The following is a 21,527-nucleotide window of genomic DNA, read 5'->3' as shown; positions in this document are numbered from 1 at the left end:
GCTTTTTAAAGAGGGGCAGGTTGAAAAAGGTTGAGCTTTCTTTAGGGGGGAAAGGGAAAAGTCTTTCAACAAAAGATCGCCCAGGAAACAATCAGCCTCACAGCAAAAACTCCATCTTCTGATCATGCGCAAATGGAGGAAGGGGGGGGGGCGCGGCCGGATGCTCTTTTTCCCCTGCAAAGGAAAAAGAGACCGCGATCGACCGAAACTTCCCAGAGATCAACCAGTCGATCACGGTTGACTTATTGGACATCCAGTTTAGGGGATTTTCCAGGAGACTAAGCTGATGGTCCTGTCAGATTCCTGGGCTTGCTGTGGAACATTGCTCCTTAGCATCCTTTTTCGTGTTGAATCAAACTGGACAAAGATTAGGATGCAAATGGTGCAAGTCTCACTTGAAGGTTGACTGAGCACTGATTAGTGCGACATAAATTGTGCCTATCAAGCAAAGCTGGAATGTTCTGTCAATTTGGATTACCTTGGTTTCTCATTTTCCCAGTGATAAATATAGTTCTCTGCGTACCTGCAGCAATTTGTGATTATTATTTTTTTTTTTAAAAAAAAGAAGTCCTCATAACAACGCACTAGGATTTTCGTGTGAATTCCTCCTCTGTACACAGTTTGGACTAATGTATATTTTTTTGCAAACAATGTTCCCTACTGTGTTTTTGTATGCTATTTTCACCAATATACCATATTAGTGAAAGTAAAGTAGAAGTTTAAGAGCTTCCAGAAGAATAGAACATGGAGTTAGAATATGCTGTATAACCCTCCCCCCAATCAGAAAATTGCTTTAGAAGCCATGCAGAATGTTTATTTAGATTTAAAATGGAGATTGGCTCAGCAAAATTGCAGGTATACTGTACTCTACAATGTCTTTATAGGAAGGCATTGTCTAATTCAGATGGATGCTGGAAGTGTAATGCTTTAAGTCATTTATATACTGTCGTCTTTTGTATATTATTTACTAGAAAGGTAGGTCAATCATGCATTCTCAGTGTATTTAAATTTCCTTACTCTACTTGTTAATTCATTGCAAGTTATATTGCAATTCATTTTGTTATAATTGATTTTGATAGCTCAATGACTAAGCCCTTTGGGCAACGTCCGAACACTGAACCACTGATATATTCATAGCTGCCAAGTACCCCGTTTTCCCCGGGAAACCCCCGTTTTTACTTACCTTTTCCCGGTGATCCTCGGAACACTTTGTCTCCCGTTTTTCTCCGTTATTTTCTCCTGCCAGTGGCCATTCCCCCCCCCCCGATTTGCCCTTCTATGGGCACAAAAAATGGCCGCCGCCGGCTTCAAAAGTCGCATCTACGCATGTCCGGAAGTGCATAGACGCGACTTCCGGTGTCGGCGGTGGCCATTTTTGGTGCCCATAGATGGGCGGAGCGACACCGGAAGTTGTGTCGACGCACTTCCTGACATGCGTACAAGCGACTTTTGAAGCCGGCGGCGGCCATTTTTGGTGCCCATAGGGCAAAGCAACACCAGAAGTTATGGCGACGCAACTTCCGGTGTCACACGGCTGCCGGTCCCGGATTCTGCAGTCCGGGACTTGGAAGGTAAGGATATATTACAAGTGGACTCTTTATTTACTTTGTTTGCAATTATTTAAGATAAATCCTATTTTTGGAAAGAAACTGCTTTTGCTATTTTATGGGCGTTTATTGTTTGTTTACAGATAGTTGCCTTGATGATATTACCTTGTGTCTGTTGGAGGTGTAATTCTGGCAATTCCTCAGTGATACACATGATGTGGGCATGTCCAGTGATATTTTCTTTTTGGTCTGAAGTTGTTGTCCTTATCAATTTGCCCATCTGATTGGGTTGTCCTAGCCCGGCAGGGACACAAGCACTCCAGACGGCTTCCAACAAATTAAAACTTCCAGCACAGTATAAACATCAAACATAAAAAAAACTTGAGCTTCTCATTCCCATTCCAATGTGGTTTGTGCAGAAGGAACATTTCCTTTCTAATAAATTAGATTACATTGAAGATTCTGCAGTGGACGGACTGAAGAAATGGGCTGCAGGAAGGGATGGGGAAGAACATTACTTTTTAGATAGCATGTGTGAAATTAAACACAGCATTCAGTTTTTCTCTTGCCTTTTTTTTGCATTGCCTTTATACTGCATCGAAAGGGTGCAATTGCATGGATATGTTAACAATAGAATAACTGAGTGTTTGCATGCCAGTAAAGTGTAGCTCTAATCCTTTGTAAAGAAATTACTCTAGCTTTCTTTCTTTCTTTCTTTTTCCTTTTTGAGGAAATAACTTCTTTTTGGTATTTATTTTTACAAGCTTTTTCAGGTCACTGAGTGTTAAGTAAACTTAGTCAAACAGGAGAAATGCATAGCAGGGGCTAAAGAATCCCTTCCAACCATTTTTCCCTTTCTAGTTGCCACTTCTCCCTTTCTTGGGAAAACAGAGAGGACATAGTAAGACTGTACAAAGCTTGACTATTCCCAACACAAATATATCCAACTGGTCCTTGTGGGCATGGGGGCTCCCGTTTCCATGCAGCGCTCCCCTGCTTGCTAGGTTTCCTTTTCTCTGGAGGGTTAGCTTTTATTAAAATTGATGAAGAAGGGCAGTCGTATATGACCATTGGTATGCATTGATATGTGCTGTGGGTGCATGCACACATATGTTTGTGTGTCAAGGCCCCCAAGTCACCCCCAGGAGAATAAAGATACAAGGACACAGCATTTTAGCAAAAAAATAATAATCATCCAGTAGCACCTTAGACACCAACTAAGTTTGTCATTGGTATGAGCTTTTGTGTGCATGCACACTTCTACAGAATTTTAAGTTAATGTTAATGGGCAAAATTTAGGCCACAGCTTTATTGGTTACAGGATGTGAGCGGTATTGGCTTAGGCATTGGCCTCAACAGACTATATCTGACCCTGTTTCCCCTTTTTAAATACAGTGGAACCTCGGTTTATGAACACCTTGGTTTATGAATTTTCAGTTTACGAACGTCACGAACCCATCTGGAACGGATTAATTCACTTTCCATTACTTTCAATGGGAAAGTTCGCTTCAGTTTATGAACGCTTCAGTTTATGAACAGACTTCCGGAACCAATTGTGTTCATAAACCGAGGTACCACTGTACGTAGTCATAAAGTAAGCCATGGCAGGGTTTTTAAGCATTTGAGAAATATAAGCCATACTTCCGTGCCGCGGAAACCAACCCCCACAGGCACCTCCACTCACAGAGTCACTCCATGCGGTCGACACTGCAGGAGCGCGATCAGCTGTGAAGCGGCGCTCCAAGAGCTCCGCTTAATAGCTGATCGCGCTCCCGCCTTGCTGGCTGCATCCCCGCGCTTCGCCTTCTCGTCCACCACCGTCCCTGCCGCTTCCATGCTTGCCGCCACCACTGTGCTCACTGCTTCTTCCTTGCCTGGCCTGGCCAAGGAGGTTGGAGCGCCCTGCAGCGGCGGGCAGAGCGCCTGAGCCAGCGGCCTCCGCCTGGCCCAGCCAAGGACGCCTGCCTCCCCGCCACCCGGAACCGGTGGCTGCTGCAGCGCCGAGCACTCAAGAGAGCCCAGCAGCGCCCTGAGCCGTAAATACCGCATCGGTAATGATAATAAAATAAGACATCCCTCCGAAAGTGCCACAGGGTTCTGTCTTGGGCCCAGTCTTGTTCAACATCTTTATCAATGACTTGGATGATGGGCTTGAGGGCATTCTGAGCAAGTTTGCAGATGACACCAAATTGGGAGGGGTGGCTAACACCCCAGAGGACAGGATCACACTTCAGAATGACCTTAACAGATTAGACAACTGGGCCAAAGCAAACAAGATGAATTTTAACAAGGAGAAATGTAAAGTACTACACTTGGGCAAAAAAAATGAAAGGCACAAATACAGGATGGGTGACACCTGGCTTGAGAGCAGTACATGTGAAAAGGATCTAGGAGTCTTGGTAGACCACAAACTTGACATGAGTCAGCAGTGTGATGCAGCAGCTAAAAAAGCCAATGCAATTCTGGGCTGCATCAATAGGAGTATAGCATCTAGATCAAGGGAAGTAATAGTACCACTGTATTCTGCTCTGGTCAGACCTCACCTGGAGTATTGTGTCCAGTTCTGGGCACCACAGTTCAAGAAGGATACTGATAAGCTGGAACGTGTCCAGAAGAGGGCAACCAAAATGGTCAAAGGCCTGGAAACGATGCCTTATGAGGATCGGCTTAGGGAGCTGGGTATGTTTAGCCTGGAGAAGAGAAGGTTAAGGGGTGATATGATAACCATGTTCAAATATATAAAAGGATGTCATATAGAGGAGGGAGAAAGGTTGTTTTCTGCTGCTCCAGAGAAGCGGACACGGAGCAACGGATTCAAACTACAAGAAAGAAAATTCCACCTAAACATTAGGAAGAACTTCCTGACAGTAAGAGCTGTTCGGCAGTGGAATTTGCTGCCAAGGAGTGTGGTGGAGTCTCCTTCTTTGGAGGTCTTTAAGCAGAGGCTTGACAGGCATACCGTGTTTCCCCTTTTTTAAGACACCGTCTTATAACATTTTTTTCTCAAAAAAACACAGGGTGGCTTACTTTTGGTGGGATGTCTTATTTTTTTTTATTACCGATACAGTTTTTACGGTACACACACATCCCCATGCGTGGGGAGGGAGGGAGGAAGGAGAAAGCCAGCCATCTGCCACCGACAAGAGATGGCAAACAAGCTGCCATCTGTGGGCAAACACTCCCCCATATCGGACCCCAGTGGCTGTCAAGGAAAGGGGGCTTTCCTCTCCCTCACCCCTGGAGATGGCGAGGAAGGAGCAACACCACGCTTCTCCCAGGATGCAGCGACTGGTGGCTCCTTTCGAGGGTGCTTGTGCAGGGGAACTTCACAGGAGTTTTTGCTTCCCGCGCCTCATAGCGCCCATCTCTCAACATGTCGCCTTTAACGGCACCCAAAATCAGTGCCGCTTTCCCTCGCAGCCAAGCCAGAAATTAAGGAGAGGGTTTTTGCAGTTGCCTTTGCAGCTGCAGGCATCTTCTCTAATGTGTCTTAGACCTCGGGAAACTTTGTTGCCAAGGGAGCGCCCCAACCAAACTCCATGCAACCTTTCCCCTCCCCGCCCCCTGACGCCCCTTTCTCTCCAGATCCGTGATCTGAGCACCCCTGACCCCTTCCCCCTCCCCAGGGGAGCGCGCGCCGGGGGTAGGGAGGGAGAAGGGGAAGCGCGAGCCCTTCCTTAGTGCTTCAGCCTTGAGGACTCTCGCTGGGCGCCTCCGTCAGCAGCGGGCTGTGCTCGGGTCTGCCGGGAGATGGCCCGCCAGGCCGGGACTCATCGAGGCCGCCCTCCGGTGTCGCCCCTTCGCTCCGTGCCTGGCCCCTCCCGCAGGGCTGGAGCTCGCCCTGGGCTCGCCGGGCGGCGCGTTCGCAGTGCCTCTGCAGCAGCGGCAGTAGCGGCTCTTCCTCGTGCTCTTTCCCCAAGGCTCCCGCAGGCAGGATGGTTGCCATAGCCCGGCAGCCCTCGGCGGGCCGCGGGGCAGGTCCGTAGCTGGTGCGGGGTGGTGCCCTTTGCTGCGATCGGGAGCTGGAGGCGCCGGGCGCTGCGCTGCGCCGCGCCATGTGCCCACGCGCCCCTCTTCCTCTCACTCTCTATGGACGGGGGAGCGGGGGGGCGGCCCCGGGGTGCCCGGCTCGGAGAGCCCCAACCGGGCCGTGGAGAGCTCAAGAACATAGAGAACAAGCAGAAAATGCTGGAGACGCAGCGGCGCCGAAACGAGGAGCTGGGCTCACTGCTTCTTCCAGGGAGACTTTACAGTGTCTTCCTGCGGCAGAGGGGCTGCCCGCCACCGGGACCGCTGCCCTCAGGGAGACAAGAAACAGGGTCCTCTTAAATGGCGTTTTAAAACGCCATTTTCTTCCCCGTGCTTGCCGCCTCCGCTGCGTCGGAGTGCTGCAGAACAGCTGACTGGAGCATGGCTTCACAACTGAGCGCGCTCCTGCAGTGCCGGCTGCAAGGAGTGACTCTGTGAGTGGAGGTGCCTGTGGGGGTTGGTTTCCGCGGTGTGGAAGTATGTCTTATTTTCGGGGTATGTCTTATATTTCTCAAATGCTTTAAAACCCTGCCATGGCTTACTTTATGACTACGTCTTAAAAAGGGGGAAACACGGTATGTCAAGAATGCTTTGATGGTGTTTCTTGCTTGGCAGGGGGTTGGACTGGATGGCCCTTGTGGTCTCTTCCAACTCTATGATTCTATGATTCTATGAAAGTAAGCCACCCTGTGGTTTTTTTTTGAGGAAAAAAAGTTATAAGATGGTGTCTTAAAAAAGGGGAAACACGGTGATTCCTGCCCACCTTGCAGGAAGTCTAGTAAGGGTAAACCACCAGTAGGGGGAGCCCCACCGATGTGGATCGACTCGAGCATCCCCTAGGTTCTCGCTGGGGCCATGGCATGGCCCTAGCCCCTCCCTGGGCTTCGGACAAGATCCACACCCCCGGATTCCTTTAACGGAATACCTTTAAGCATGGAGGGGCAGGTGATGGCCGCAGCTCCCCTCTCCCCCACATCGCTATTCCAATGCCTAACCGCCAAACCGTACAAAGTTGTGACAATTGCTACGAGGTAGGCGAAAACCAAGTGGCTGGTGCCAGTTTGCCAAGTGGAAAAAGTCCTACCAGGTCCCTCAACGGTGACCAACCAAAGTCCATAGCAAGGCCAGAGACGCAACCTGGAGAACGGGTGGGAGGGCGGGAGACCCGTGGCGCGAGGCTGAAAGGGAAGCCCCAGAGTCGCGCTGTGGCTTAAATCGGCCCCGGCTACGCCCCCAAGAGACCCAATTAGCTGCCTGGCAATATGAGAGGGCCGGGGTCTCTCCCAGCGGGACGTGGGACGCCGTCCTGCCCCCACGCTGAGGCGGGAGGAGGCTAGGTGACCCGACGGCAATCCGGCCCCACCCGGAAGTGGACCCGATTTGTAATAGAAGTGCAACGTTTGGACGAAATATGCTTACAGTCCATGGCTACAAAATGTGGTCCATGCCAGAACTTAAATTTGAGTTGATTGCAAGGAATATGTAACTCATTCTGTATCTGCTGTGAAGCCCGGGATTTAGTGGAGTTCCGCGTTTATTTTCCTGCATTATAATATGGTCTCCTGTGCTTTCAATATTTGTATTCAGAAGAACAGCACAGTGCACAGGAAAATCTGCTTTAATTATATAACATCTTCATAAGGAAGTACCTTATCAGGAAGCACATCAAGATCACCCCTCATTTTGGGGACTACATAAATTGTTTTGATCCCTGCAGTCTAAACATAAAGGTAGTGCCACATACAGCAGCATGTACAACTGCCATTGACTGGTGGATGCGTATCATAACGACATAAGACAGAAGTCCTATCTAGTTCAGCATTCTGTTCTTAGTGGCCAACTAGATGCCTATGGGAAGCCCACAAGGATCTGCTGGGTTCCAAACCAGTCTAGCTGCTGGTAATGGGCCTGATCCGGCCTTCTCTGCTGCATTTGCTTGGAGTTGACACAGCAAAAAAATAAAAAATACTGCCCCCATTTCTTGCCCTGTTTGGCAAAAGCATTGTGGCTTTAGATGTGGTGGCTCTGCCATTCGGTTCAGCCTTGCTGCTCACACTATGTTGGGGTTGTGTTGATTAATTCAGACACTATATATATATATATATATATATATATATATATATATATATATACACACACACATACATATACACACCGCAGTCCTTTTTGAAATATGTAATATTGGTTTGGAACATTGTCAAGGTACTGATGAATCTTCTCTTGGACTGATTTTTTTTAAAAAAATTTAAATTCACTCTTGTTTGAATGTTATTTAGATGAGGAAGAAGATAGAAAAAGCCAGAAACAAACATTGTGTTCTGTCTTTCCCTTACCAGAGCTCTGGCAAGTGCAGGAAAAGAGCTGAAAGACGAATTTCTGAAGGCATTGGCGGAGAGGGAGGAAGCTAACCGCAACGGGAAAATGTCTGTAAGTAAACTTGACAGGAAAGTTCTGTAAAAACAATGTGAGATTGCAGTGAAAAGCTGCCATCCGAATACTGCGGCTATTATGGGTTCTCAACATGGAAATGTCAAATAGAATGAAACTTATGGAGGAAATTGAGGGAAGACTCAGAAATCAATTGATCAGAGCACAACTTGATTATTATTATTTTTACAAAAAAAAACCCATGTCAGTAGGTTGTGTGAAGGCTTGGAGAGTAAAGAATGGAGCAGATCTACTTCTCTACAGACATATAAGATCTGTATGAAAACACAACTCTGCATTTCATATGTGTGCATATGCGCACGGGACGGGGTATTTTTGTTTTCCTAAATAATATTATGCCAAACTTTCACAAGTTTTGACAGGGTCCTTTTGTAAGTGCAGCTGAAATGCATGCACTGAAAATTTCATACTCTTAGTTCTGATACTCATCAGTGCAGCCAAATGTTAAGATACAAAAACTATGCGTAGTGGTGTACAGACGCTTCAGGTTACAGACGCTTCAGATTACAGACTCTGCTAACCCAGAAATAGTACCTCGGGTTGTTAAGAACTTTACCTCAGGATGAAAACAGAAATCATGCTCCGGCGGCGCCTCAGCAGCAGGAGGCCCCATTAGCTAAAGTGGTACCTCAGGTTAAGAACAGTTTCAGGTTAAGAACGGACCTCCAGGATGAATTAAGTTCTTAACCTGAGGTGGTACTGTATTTACATTTTTCTGATATTTACATTTTAGTACTGTACTACTATAACAAGCATTCTGAACTCTTCCTTATCCTTAGATACTTGGCTGCTTTGGAAAAACTTGGTAGCCGCCACTGAGTTGGCCCATATGTGCCTTGAGTTCTCTTTGTTGGATCAAGCCAGAGGTTAGATCTCCAACGCAGTGCCCTCATAAACTCCCTTTGCCAAGACCTGCCTTTCCCAGTTTTGGGCCTTTTTGTTGCTATTTGGTTGTGGGGGTGCCTGTTTATAAAATCTGTTTTATTTGTTGTGTGTATGGGGGGGGGCAGTGTTTTGCCTGTTGTTTGCCTCTTTGTTTGTTGTTGTTGTTGTTGTTGTTGTTGTTGTTGTTGTTGTGTGTGACCATCACCAGAAATACACTAACAAACACATACTTGGCTGCTTAGGGGGCTAGAAGAAGCTGTGTATGGGCCCCATGCAAAACATGGTTCATGCTTCTGGGGGACTGCCAAATTCTTATCGTATTTCACCCAGCAGAGCTTGACTGCTACTGAAGGCAAATGAGCATAATGGTCACAAATCCAATACATTCAGAATTGGCGCTGTCCATAAGAAATCCAGTTGTGGCAGACTTAACTTATACTTAAAATATACTTATAATAAGTCTAAACCTCAATGCTAAGCATACTGTGTACAGCAGGGGTCAACAAACTTTTTCAGCAGGGGGCTGGTCCACTGTCCCTCAGACCTTGGGGGGGGGGGGGCAGGACTATATTTTTTTGGGGGGGGGGAATGAATAAATTCCTATGCCCCACAAATAACCCAGAGGTGCATCCTATATAATAAAGTCCCTGTGTCTCTGCGTCTAGTCCCTGTGTCCGCGCTACTGCGCATGTGCCCCACGGACAACCGTTGGGACTTGGAATGCAGAGACACTTGGATATTATTATCTCACTCGCGCGCCCAGGACACTCTCATGCGCACGCGTACGGGTCCAGCCAACCAGCCTCAAGCACAAGCGCGCACGTGTGGCGGGGGGAGGGAGATGGGGGCGCGGAGCCTGCGCGCACATGGCGGACGCCCTAACCCCCGTCCCTCCCTCAGCCACGGAGGCGCCTGTGAGGTCGCAGAGCCGCCCCAGCTGGGCTCCTTTCCATCTGGATGGCGACAGTGCCTCTGAGCACAAAACTTAGAAGTGGAGGGTGGCCAAGCCACCTGCGAAACTTCTGTATGTTATTCCAAATAATATGCAGTGATTTTCCTTTCAAAAAGCCCCCAACACACCATTGGATACAGATACTGCTTCCATGGAATTTCACTTTAATTGGAATTGGGATGGAGACTGAGTACAATGTTGTTGTTGTTTAGTCGTTTAGTCGTGTCCGACTCTTCGTGACCCCATGGACCATAGCATGCCAGGCACGCCTATCTTCCACTGCCTCCCGCAGTTTGGTCAGACTCATGTTCGTAGCTTCGAGGTCACTGTCCAACCATCTTGTCCTCTGTCGTCCCCTTCTCCTTGTGCCCTCAATCTTTCCCAACATTAGAGTCTTTTCCAGGGAGTCTTCTCTTCTCATGAGGTGGCCTAAGTATTGGAGCCTCAGCTTCAGGATCTGTCCTTCCAGGATCTGTCCTTCCAGTCCTTCCAGGATCTGTCCTTCCAGTTTGATTTTCTTGCAGTCCATGGGACTCTCAAGAGTCTCCTCCAGCACCATAATTCATTAGAACTTGCTATCTATAGTAGTCCATTGGGCTACAATAATCTAAACTCATTATAATGTCTACCATATGTTGCTATAAACCCATCCATCATGTAACTTGGGTACCATCCCCCAAAATGAAGTTATCAGATGCCTTAGACGTATGGAAGTGCTTATTTCCATAAGTCGGGATAAGGATTTTATCACTGGTCTTTTCAAATATCTAGAGTTTTGTTAACAAGGTTCCAATGAATGGTTGGGTTGACATGATAAATAGCCTTTCATACTTTCGGTCTTCTAATTTGTACATTATTGAGATGTTGCAGATCTTGGGAAGTTGGCTAAGGTTTCAATCAATTAGCAAGTTACCAAGAATATAGCTTGAATGATTAGGAAATGATCTAAACAAAATGTGCCTAGACAACGAATTCTGAGATCAGGTTGGTCTAAATGATGGTTTAGCTGCTAAACTTTAGCATGGGGCATTGACATTATCACTGAATGTTGTCTGTGTCAGCAATTAACAAGCATGAACATCTTAAGCTAGTGTAAAAACAGCTTGTTTCCATTCAAAGGAACCACAAGTTCTGATTCAAGCAAAAGAAATGTGAATTGGATTGTTTTTAATACACCAATTTCCTGTGTTGAAAATGCCATGAAACACAAGATTGCATTGTATATCACCAGAAAGATTGTGCTGACATGATCTTTTGCTGATTTTTATTATTATTATTTTCCAACTTTTATTATATAAAAAAAGAAGTGTGTGGGGGAGAGGGAGGCTGGTATTCTGCTGCTGAAATAAAATGTGCATTGTCAAAATATTCCTTTCTCTTCTGATGGAACCCATGTCTGTGCAATTAATACTTCCCTGCAGAGATGATATGAGTCATGCAGTTAATCATAATTTAATTTCAAACAAATCACTTTTGTGCTTCGAATATGAATTGCATATCACATTCCAATTCTCTGCTAGCAGGGCACCATAAAAAAGACGTAAAACTGTGCATTTCCTGGAAATAGCTGCGATTTCCCTTCTAGCAGCACAAATACCAATAACTGGTTTCCCCTGCATGTTTAGAGTAAAAGAAATGTCAGGCAGTTTTAACGAGAAAGGCCTTCAGGCAGCTTAAATATCTGATCTTTGCCAGAAGGGTTTCAGTCATGGGTTTCAGTCATAAAATATATTTTTTGCTTTCAGATTTTTCCAAAAATAATTGTTTCCTTTTCCTTTGCTCTTTGTTTTTTTAAAAAAGTATTTTATTTTATTTTTGCAAAGTTTGCATGCTCTCTGCAGCAGAGGTACCCCCAATAAACGATATCTTTTCAGCTTCCAGAGGTGGACTCAAATGACTTTGAAGGTCCCTTCTAGACATTTGCTAGGGCGGGAAAAACACCACTTAGTCAATCTTGGGGGTGTATAGTGAGATTTTTTGGAGGGGGACACAAAGCTGTGCTCATCCAAGTGTTGAAACTGCAGTGGTTTCTGAACCTGGAGCTGGAAGGATTTCAAACAGGGATTCAGTTGGAGCATCAAACCAGAATGAGGTTACAAATTTCTTAGACCACACTAGTGAAAGCTTGCAGGCGAAATTGAGCTTTGATATGAATTCAAGGGAATGCTGATGCGCTTGTTCCTGATGCTTGCTGCAGTTATGACTACCACCTACTTTTCTCTTCCTTACAATACACTCGCCTCGCCCAACTTTGACTCATTCCCAGACTTTGCCTCCTGTGTTGCCAGAAGTTGGGTGTAACAGCAAGCACCTGGGTGCAAAGCATGCTAGTTCTACTTTAGTTTGCACAGCAGAATTGTTGCCGCTCGCAGAGGGAAAGAATATGTAACAGCTAACATGTTGGGCATTATGCTTCCTGAACTACAGACTTCACTTTAAAACACCAAATTGGGAGTGCAGGGAAGCTCTGCTGAGGCCGTGCCCATGCATTGGGTAACAGGATATAAAGGACCCCTGACCATTAGGTCCAGTCGTGACCGACTCTGGTGTTGCACGCTCATCTCGCATTATTGGCCGAGGGAGCCGGTGTATAGCTTCCAGATCATGTGGCCAGCATGACAAAGCCACTTCTGGCAAACCAGAGCAGCACATGGAAATGCTGTTTACCTTCCCGCTGTAGCAGTTCCTATTTATCTACCTGCATTTTGACGTGCTTTCGAACTGCTAGGTTGGCAGGAGCTGGGACCAAGCAACGGGAGCTCACCCCTTCACAGGGATTTGAACCGCCGACCTTCTGATCAGCAAGCCCTAGGCTCAGTGGTTTAACCCACAGCTCCACCTGGGTCTGTCCCCCCCCCCCCGATATACTTCTTCTTAATTGTATTTCACTGTTAATATACTTCTTAATTATATTTCAATTAAACAAATACTTTGATAAAATACATATTTTGTTATGTGCTTTAGATACCAATGGTACCTTGGTTTAAGTATACACAATTGGTTCCAGAAGTCTGTACTTAACCTGGAGCGTACTTAACCTGGAGTGAACTTTCCCACTGAAAGTAATGGAAAGTGGATTAATCCGTTCCAAACGGTCCATGGAGTACTCAACCTGAAGCGTACTTAACTCGAAGTGTGAGTGTAATTGGTTCTGGAAGTCCGTACTTAACCTGAAGCGTACTTAACCTGAAGCGAACTTTCCCATTGAAAGTAATGGAAAGTGGATTAGTCCATTCCAGACGGGTCCGCGGAGTACTTAAACTGAAAGTACTCAAACCAAAGCGTACTTAAACCGAGGTATGACTGTAGCATATATTCAACACAAAAAACAGCGACAATTTGTTGTTGACAAAGGACAGCTGGACATATAAAGGGCCCCATTACCTTCAGTAGCTTAGGGCCGGCATGGGCAAACTCAGCCCTCCAGATGTTTTGGGACTACAACTCCCATCATCCCTAGCTAACAGGACCAGTGGTCAGGGATGATGGGAGTTGTAGTCCCCAAACATCTGGAGGGCCGAGTTTGCCTATGCCTGGCTTAGGGCCTCATCAAACCTAAATTCGGCCCTGCTCATGGAAGCCACGTATTAATGAGAATTTCTGGGTTTGTTTGTTTTTGCTTTACAGGGAAGCAGCATAGCTGCCAAGTTATCCATTTTTTTAAGGGATTTTCCCTTATGCTGAATAGGCTTCCTCGCGAGAAAAGGGAAAACTTGGCAGCTATGGGAAGCAGCGTAGAGATTCTGTGTGTGGGTCACTCAGCAGTGATGCTTCACAAAAACCTGGGAACCAGTTGATACGCTCAGCAGAATCAAGTGGTGAAACTTCTTGTGTACTATTCTATGGGATTTCTTCTTAGAATGTTCTGCCATTAAAAAAGGAAAAAGGAAAATAACCTCTCTGCACATATAAAACTAGCGTGTTTTCCCTTCTCTTACACTCTGATATTTTTCTATGTGCTGGAAGTCTTTTTCCTGCAGGAGTATTCAAATATGCACCATCGTCTTCAGCCAAGTTTTGCTACTTGATCCTGCTAAATGTGTCAAGCTGTACCTCTTAATCCTGCTAAATGCATAATTTGGTCCTCAGCAATTTAGGAAATGATTTCAAAGTAACCTTCCTCATCTCATTGAGCAAATAGTTTACTGACTTCCAAGTCTCAATTTCTGAACTCTGAATCTTTAAATTGCTACGACATTTACCAAAGGTTACCTTGATTTATGGCAGAATAACTTTATTTTGAGTAACGGACAGAGTCGGTTGGGGACTTGGTGGTTTTCTTGCCCAATTGTTAGTGTGGCAGGGTTCCTTGAGCCCTTTCCAAAAGGTTCTCAACCTTTTGCATCCTTGAAAATTCATTGTGGCTATAATTTCACTATTCATTTTAATATATAAATCTCTAAATACAGTGGATATTTGCGTGGAAGATTCATTCCTGCCAAAAATGAAAGCAGAATGTCAAGATAAAGCAGATTACAGGCAATGGTAACCGCAGCTTCCCCAAACTATGCAGTAGCCATTTAGTGGTGTATATTTGTAGAAAAGCTCCAGAACTTATTTAACATCAAGCATATGAAATTTTTTTTGGGGGGGGGCAGGCGGGATTCAATGCAGAGTCATGGACTTGGGGAAATAATATTCTCGGAACGAGAAAGTGCCTTTGAAGTGGCTAACACTAGAGTGCTATAAAAATCACATCTCTTCAAAAAGAAAATTACAAGTTAAAAACGAGAAAACCCTCATAATTTGAGGGCAAACTCTAGTAGCTGGAAGACTGCTCAGCTGCTACAATATGAGCTTGCAATATTTTCTTTAAAAATACACCCTGAAACAATTACTTCCCTCATGGTGATGACAAACATGGCATTTCTGCAGCAGCGAGTCCAGTTTGAAGGCACTCGCATGGCATTCCAGACAGACATTTCTGCACGTTTACAGCAAATGAAGAGACTTGCGTTTGGTTGCCATCCCTGGGCAGTAGTGCTGGATTTATGTATAAGCAAAACAAGCTATAGCTTAGGACCCCACTCTATTGGGGCCCCCCAAAAATTTTAAAGGAAGAAAAACTGGATGTACATTTCCAAAATATAAGATAAAGAGCAAATAGAATAAAACCTACATATAGCAACAGTGTTTGTGTGTTGTGTAGGCCAGCGTTTCTCAACCACTGTTCCGCGGCACACTACTGTGCCGCGAGACGGTGGCTGCTGTGCCGCGATGTGAGGCAATGAGAAGGGAGATTTGCGGCCGCCAATAGGCAGCGCTGACCCGCCGGAAAGGAAGCCGGCCGGGTCAGTCTGGAGGGCGCGAGGGCGCGAAGGGTGTTTCTCCGTCATCTCCTCACGCTCGCTCCCTGAGCGAGGCAGCGCTTCATGGCTGAGGCCGCCTCCTCGCGCTCTCCCCATGCGCTCAATGGAGAAGGCAGCGGCGGCAGCGGTGCAGGGCGGTGGGGACTCTGGAGCAGCAGCAGCCCCGTCCAGCGGCGGCAGTAACAGCAGCAGCCGCAGCAGCAGCCGCCCCACCTCGGCGGGCTCCTCGCCGTCCTCCTCCACCAGCCGGGGAGGGCTCTCGGGCCGCCAAGGAGCAGCGGCGGCGGCTACACCAGCGGGGAGGCCGGAGGGAGGTGGCGGTGGCGGCAGCAGCAGCAGCAGCCCCAGCTCAGCCGCGGCCGGCCCAGGAGGGAGCGGGGGGCTGGCGGCAGGCAGGACGACGGAGGCGGTGCTCGAGGGCTCTCTCAGCAAGTACACCAACCTCATCCTCCCTATTCCTCAGTCCCCCACCCATTCCCAACCCCCAGGATTTGCCCCGTCTTTTAATGGTGGTGTGCCGCGTGATTCTTTTGACGGAACAAGTGTGCCGTGGCCCAAAAAAGGTTGAGAAACACTGGTGTAGGCTCTTATGATGTAAGTAATGGGCCCCGCCTGCTAGCCTGCTCCCTAAAATATCACAGGTTTGCTCATTTCTATATATAGGGTGCCTACATTCTGCATGTGCAAATGGCTTTAGATACCTATTAGGCCCATAAATTACCATATAGCATACATTCAACACAAAAAAAGATGCAATTTGTTGTTGACAAAGGACAACTGGACATATAAAGGGCCCCATTAGCTTAGGGCCTCATCAAAGCTAAATCCAGCCTTGCCGGGCAGCGAGAAAAGCTGGCATCGCCGCCTTCCTCAGATATAAAACCAAAATGCAGACAGTCTGTCTAAGGCAAGGACGGGGAACTTTATTTATCTTGCTGATGGGCCAGATCCTTATCTCCCCTACTGCTCACAGACCAAATCTGATGAGAGAGAATGGGAAAAATTATTGAAGACTGAGATAAAATTTGCTGCATGTGTGGCTATTAAAGAAAATTATATGAAAACTAGCTGGCCCTGCGGCATGTTGCTGTGGCTTAGTCTGTTAAATGGGTCCTCAGAGTCCCCCTTCAGATTCCTCCCCCCACCCCCGGGTTTATCCCTGTGATCGGCCCCACCCTGTCCCAACCCATGACCTTTCCTGCCCCCTCCCCCCACCCAGGGGAGCCCCCACCTCTATCTGGCCTAGTCTGCAAACCTCTACTCAGCCTAGTCTGCAAAGCCAAGCCAAGCTGCTGTATAGTGGGAATATTTCCTACCTGCAGTACCAGTGTAGCCGCCGCTAGAGGCCACTGTTGTGCAAGGTCTCCTGATTCTATTTCCCAGCATGCACTTTAGGGTGAGTTGTGTGTTTTTGAACACGGGGTTTGGGGTTTTTTATGTGGCTCAGGTGTGACATTTGTCTTTGAAAACAGTATGGGCTTGCTATTCCAGCCGCATTTGACTTTGTGTTAAAATTTGAACACAATCGGTCAAGCGGTTTTGTTGAACATTGGAGAGGAACACACATGCCCAGTTTACATTTATATATATATATATAGATGATGATGTATAGATGGTACCTAACTCCAGTAAAATTATCAAAAATGTATAAAAATAAAGAAAGTAAGTGTTGGAAATGTAAATCAGCAGAAGGGACATTTTTTCATATTTGGCGGGATTGCAAAATTGTTAAGAAGTATTGGGAAAGGATTTATAACGATTTGAAGAAGATGTTTAAAATAACGTTTGTTAAAAAGCTTTCCTACTACAGTAGGAGTGGCTATACCAAGACCGCAAAAAGACTTATTTAAGTATGCAGCGACAGCCACATCAATACTATTAGCACAATATTGGAAAGAAGAAGGTGTCCCAGCTAAAGAAGATTGGCAAGTGAAGTTAATGGAATATGCTGAAATGGCAAAATTGACTTTGAAATTAAGAGGAAGAGATGACAATGATTTAAAGAAGATTGAAAGGATTTATGGCCACCGGTACAGAAGCAATGTACACAGGTTAATACATTAGCAGCATTTAAAAAATACTTGTAAAGACATTATGACTGGGCTATAAGTAATTTTAATAATTTTATAATTTAAAATGGACGTGTGTGTGTGTGTGTGTGTGTGTGTGTTTGAATATATTTTTTGTGGAAAATTAATAAAATAATATTAAAAAAACACACAAATCTGACGAGAGAGAAGGACTTCAGGGCATCCCATGGGGCTTGGAAACAGCCTCACACAGTGCTTTGAAGTCCTATTGTTCCACAGGATTGATGTCTTGGTGACTTACATCCCTACTTTCTTCAGGGGTCAAATGCACAACTGAGTTCCCTACAGTGGGGGGCCAAGACTACCTGAACTGGCTGGTATGTATGTATGAAAGAATTAAGTCTTGCCCCAAGGGTGAAGAACTCACTGTGGCCACTGGAAATATAGCATGTCTTTCTTTACCCTGGTACTTCCTTCCTTCTTTTATATCTTCACAATTCTTGGTAGGTCAACCATTTTCTAAAGTTGTCTAGGTGCTTATTGAACGATATCTCATTGGACATGGAGAAGGGTGTATTGACCCCAAACTAAGGCCTAGCTCTCACTAGGATAGTGAATGTGTGTGAGCTTCTATTTTGTCCTGTTTCATAATAATTGAGATTTATGATAATCACAGAATTGTAGAGTTGGAAGGGACCCCAAGGGTCATCTAGTCAAACCCCCTGCAATGCAGTAATGTTAAACAAGATAACGTTACACAATGAACAAACAGGCTATTGCCTAATATAAGCTATGAGTCTGCAATCCTTTAACAGTTTTGAAAACAACAACAATTTGATTGTGTGCATTAAGGTAAGGACACCGTACTGGGGAATTTGCATTTAAAAATTCCCTCACTTATTTTCATATTATGTGCCATTTGCTTTGAGCTTTTTTTGTTGAATCAGATATAATTGCAATATTATTAAGAAGTATAATATGTATGTATGATGATGATGATGATAATGTAAAACAACCACAACAGTGGAACATTTGCATTAGATTTAGTGGGATGTGATACCCATCTGAATTGCTCTCCTAGTTACGGTAAAAGGTTTTGCAAATTAATTACAGATCAAGGGTGCGTCACCAACTGCTCTTTATATTTACCTGTGCCAATATGCTTCTGATGTTGTGTATGAATGCACTAGCATGTTTGAGCAGTCATCCTTAGGCAAGTGCAAATAAACCTCTATCAGATCCCTTCAAAACACACTGTAAATCTTTATAGCACTGCAGCCAAATGCAAAACCGCATGACCACGTGGTTTAATTCTCCTGAGATAGTACATGTAATTCCGTCAGGTTTTTCCATGCTCATTCATCAGTTTGGGGCTTTCATCTGCTTTTAAAGTTGTGGATTTTCAAGCAGGGGTGAAATTGCTCCTGTCACTAATATATGTTCTTGTTACTCCATCATTCTGTCAGTTTGCTAAAGAAAGTATGAGAAGGGGCGTGTTTCCACAAATACCAAGAAATGCAGGTTTTTCTGTTTAGCTAATTTGACAGTGTTAATCTCAACACAAATGTAATTTTTGTTTTACACCAGGTATAATGGAAGCGTATTGTTTTACTCTCTCTCCTATTAATATTATTACTAGTATCATGAAGCCCGTTAAATTAACGGGTGCTAGAATTAATTAGCGGGGTCCCCCCCCCCCGGTGACTCACCCACCGCCACCACCTCAGCCCCTCACTCAGTCCCTTCCCCGCCCCAGCCAGCTGCCTCCTCAGCTTCCTCTCTCCCTCCCCATTTCCCACCCTCTCTTATTCTATATGTTAAGTCTTCAAGTTCTACCAACTTAAGTTGCCAATCCTCTTTAGTTGGGACCTCACTCGCTTTCCATTTTTTGGCTAACAAAACATGGGCTGCAGTTGTTGCATACATAAATAACCTTTTGTGACACCTAGGAATTTCAGTCTGGGTTATCCCCAATAAAAAGGACTCTGATTTTTTTTAGGGAAAGTAGTTTTAAATATCCCCCCCCCATTCATTAGACATCAACTGGAAGCATATTCTTTTACCATTAGTTGTAAAACTAATATTTGCTCCCTTTGCATATGAATCATGGAATAGAATCATAGAATCATAGAGTTGGAAGAGACCACAAGGGCCATCCAGTCCAACTCCCTGCCAAGCAGGAAACACCATCAAAGCATTCTTGACATATGGCTGTCAAGCCTCTGCTTAAAGACCTCCAAAGAAGGAGACTCCACCACACTCCTTGGTAGCAAATTCCACTGCCAAACAGCTCTTACTGTCAGGAAGTTCTTCCTAATGTTTAGGTGGAATCTTCTTTCTTGTAGTTTGAATCCATTGCTCCGTGTCTGCTTCTCTGGAGCAGCAGAAAACAATCTTTCTCCCTCCTCCATATGACATCCTTTCATATATTTGAACATGGCTATCATATCACCCCTTAACCTTCTGTTCTCCAGGCTAAACATACCCAGCTCCCTAAACTGTTCCACATAAGGCATCATTTCCAGGCCTTTGACCATTTTGGTTGCCCTCTTCTGGACACGTTCCAGCTTCTCAGTATCCTCCTTGAACTGTGGTGCCCAGAACTGGACACAGTACTCCAGGTGAGGTCTGACCAGAGCAGAATACAGTGGTACTGTTACTTCCCATGATCTAGATACTATACTCATATGGATGCAGCCAAGAATTGCATTGGCTTTTTTTAGCTAAAATACGCTTAGACCCAGGAAGAGATCCTGGGGAAAAAAATCATTTCGAAAATATTTCGTATCACAAAGTAAACTTTCTGGGCCCAGGGACACATTTGAAAATCTAACAAATAGTCATGGGCACCAAATAATACTATTTTACAGAAGAAAACCAGATTTCGCCCAGCACTAATGGGTTCCAAAGTTCAAGAAGCATTAGATCTGCTTGATTCATCCACCCACCCCAAACTTGTACTCAGTCTCAGTTATAGAAACCCATTATAATGGTTAAATGAAACCCAAAATCGGTTCTGCTTAACTTTGAGGGTAACCTATTCTGCTTGTGTTGTTCAACTTAACATCAGTGCATGTCTAGGTGAACAGTTCAGCATAGTTATTTCTTTCATTTAGTTTTCTGTTGATATTGCTTCACGGCCCACAGCAAAGATCATAGAAGCAGGTGCACCTGAAGAGGTTTCTTAACAGTGGAAGCAAAGTTAATGTTTTACCCAATCCAGATTATGCCTGGGTTGACATAGAACTAGTAGGTCAAGGATCTGCCTTCAGAAATATGTGTGTGTGTGTGTGTGTGTGTGTTTTATATTCAAGCCTGGAGAAATTGATTTTCTCATGACTCCTGGTGGTAATTTGACCTAAGGAATAGATTGGTTAAGGTTAGGCAGTCAGGCATTTGTATTTTGCTTTTAGATGCCAGACTAACTTGTGATGGGTAAACATCCGCCGCAAATTGTTAGTTCTGTTCTAGTGCCACATGAGTTTTTACAGAAGTGTTTGGCTTTCGTTTTCCTTCTGGAGAAAATGGAAAAAAGCTAAACTAAATGAAAGCTGGGGATCATTGTAGATAATTGGATGAAGTTCTGTCTTGGAAATACCAAGCCAAGTGGTCTCTAATGTCTGCATCATTGCACAGAAACACACAGCCACACGCAAGCAAACCCTGCATATTCCAACCCAAGAATGTTTTCCTTTTCAAGGTCGGTGCACATTATCGTTTATGATGTAGAAGACTGCATTGGCACAGTCCCCCAGGTATTTGAGTAGACTTGTAAATAGGAATCTTGGTTTCTCTCAGAAATGAATTACTAGTTCCCATAAATCTCCCTGGTTTTTTGTGTGTTTTTTTGCAAAGAGAGTGTGGAGTTTTCCTGGAGTCTGTGTGTACATGCTTTAATCTCTCTCCACCAGGTTTTGGTCTCCAGCACCACCTGCTTCTCCATGTTGCTGAGTTTGAAGCATTACCTGCTGTTGTTGTTTACTAGCTAGCAATACGTTAGCTCTTGCATTGCTTTGCAACTCATGTTTTCTGCTTGGGCAAGCTCCAAATTGTCCCATTTCTGATTTGACTCCGCAGTTTCCAGCTTTTTCTAAATTCTTTAAACTTTTCGGCAGTCCTATCACCGTTAAGATACACCAGGGATGGCCAACTCCCAAGAGACTGCGATCTACTCAGAGAGTTAAAAACTGGCAGTGATCTACCCCCTTTTTTGGGGTTCAGGTCAAAATTGTTGAGCTTTGTTTAGGAAGGAGGAAGCCCCATTTTTGGGGGGGTTCGGGTCAAAGTTGTTGAGTTCTTTCAGGGAGGAGGTAAAATGTTGAGCTTT

At 45.1% G+C, this 21,527-nt stretch overlaps 1 protein-coding gene across 2 annotated transcripts in view; it reads left to right on the top strand.

Annotated features, from left to right (window-relative positions):
* Positions 1–21,527, top strand: part of CFAP299 (cilia and flagella associated protein 299) — a 334,005-nt gene that overhangs the window by 106,025 nt on the left and 206,453 nt on the right. For both annotated transcript variants that reach the window (XM_088660604.1, XM_060278392.2), the window contains exon 3: positions 7,913–8,003. In XM_088660604.1, the coding sequence (XP_088516730.1) occupies positions 7,913–8,003 (91 nt within the window). The remainder of the gene's footprint in view (positions 1–7,912; positions 8,004–21,527) is intronic.

The sequence above is a fragment of the Zootoca vivipara genome, chromosome Z1 (assembly GCF_965207765.1).
Source record: "Zootoca vivipara chromosome Z1, rZooViv2.hap1.1, whole genome shotgun sequence".
Lineage (NCBI taxonomy): Eukaryota > Metazoa > Chordata > Lepidosauria > Squamata > Lacertidae > Zootoca > Zootoca vivipara.
Note: the sequence above shows the minus strand (reverse complement) of the source record. Positions and strands in the feature narration are given on the sequence as shown.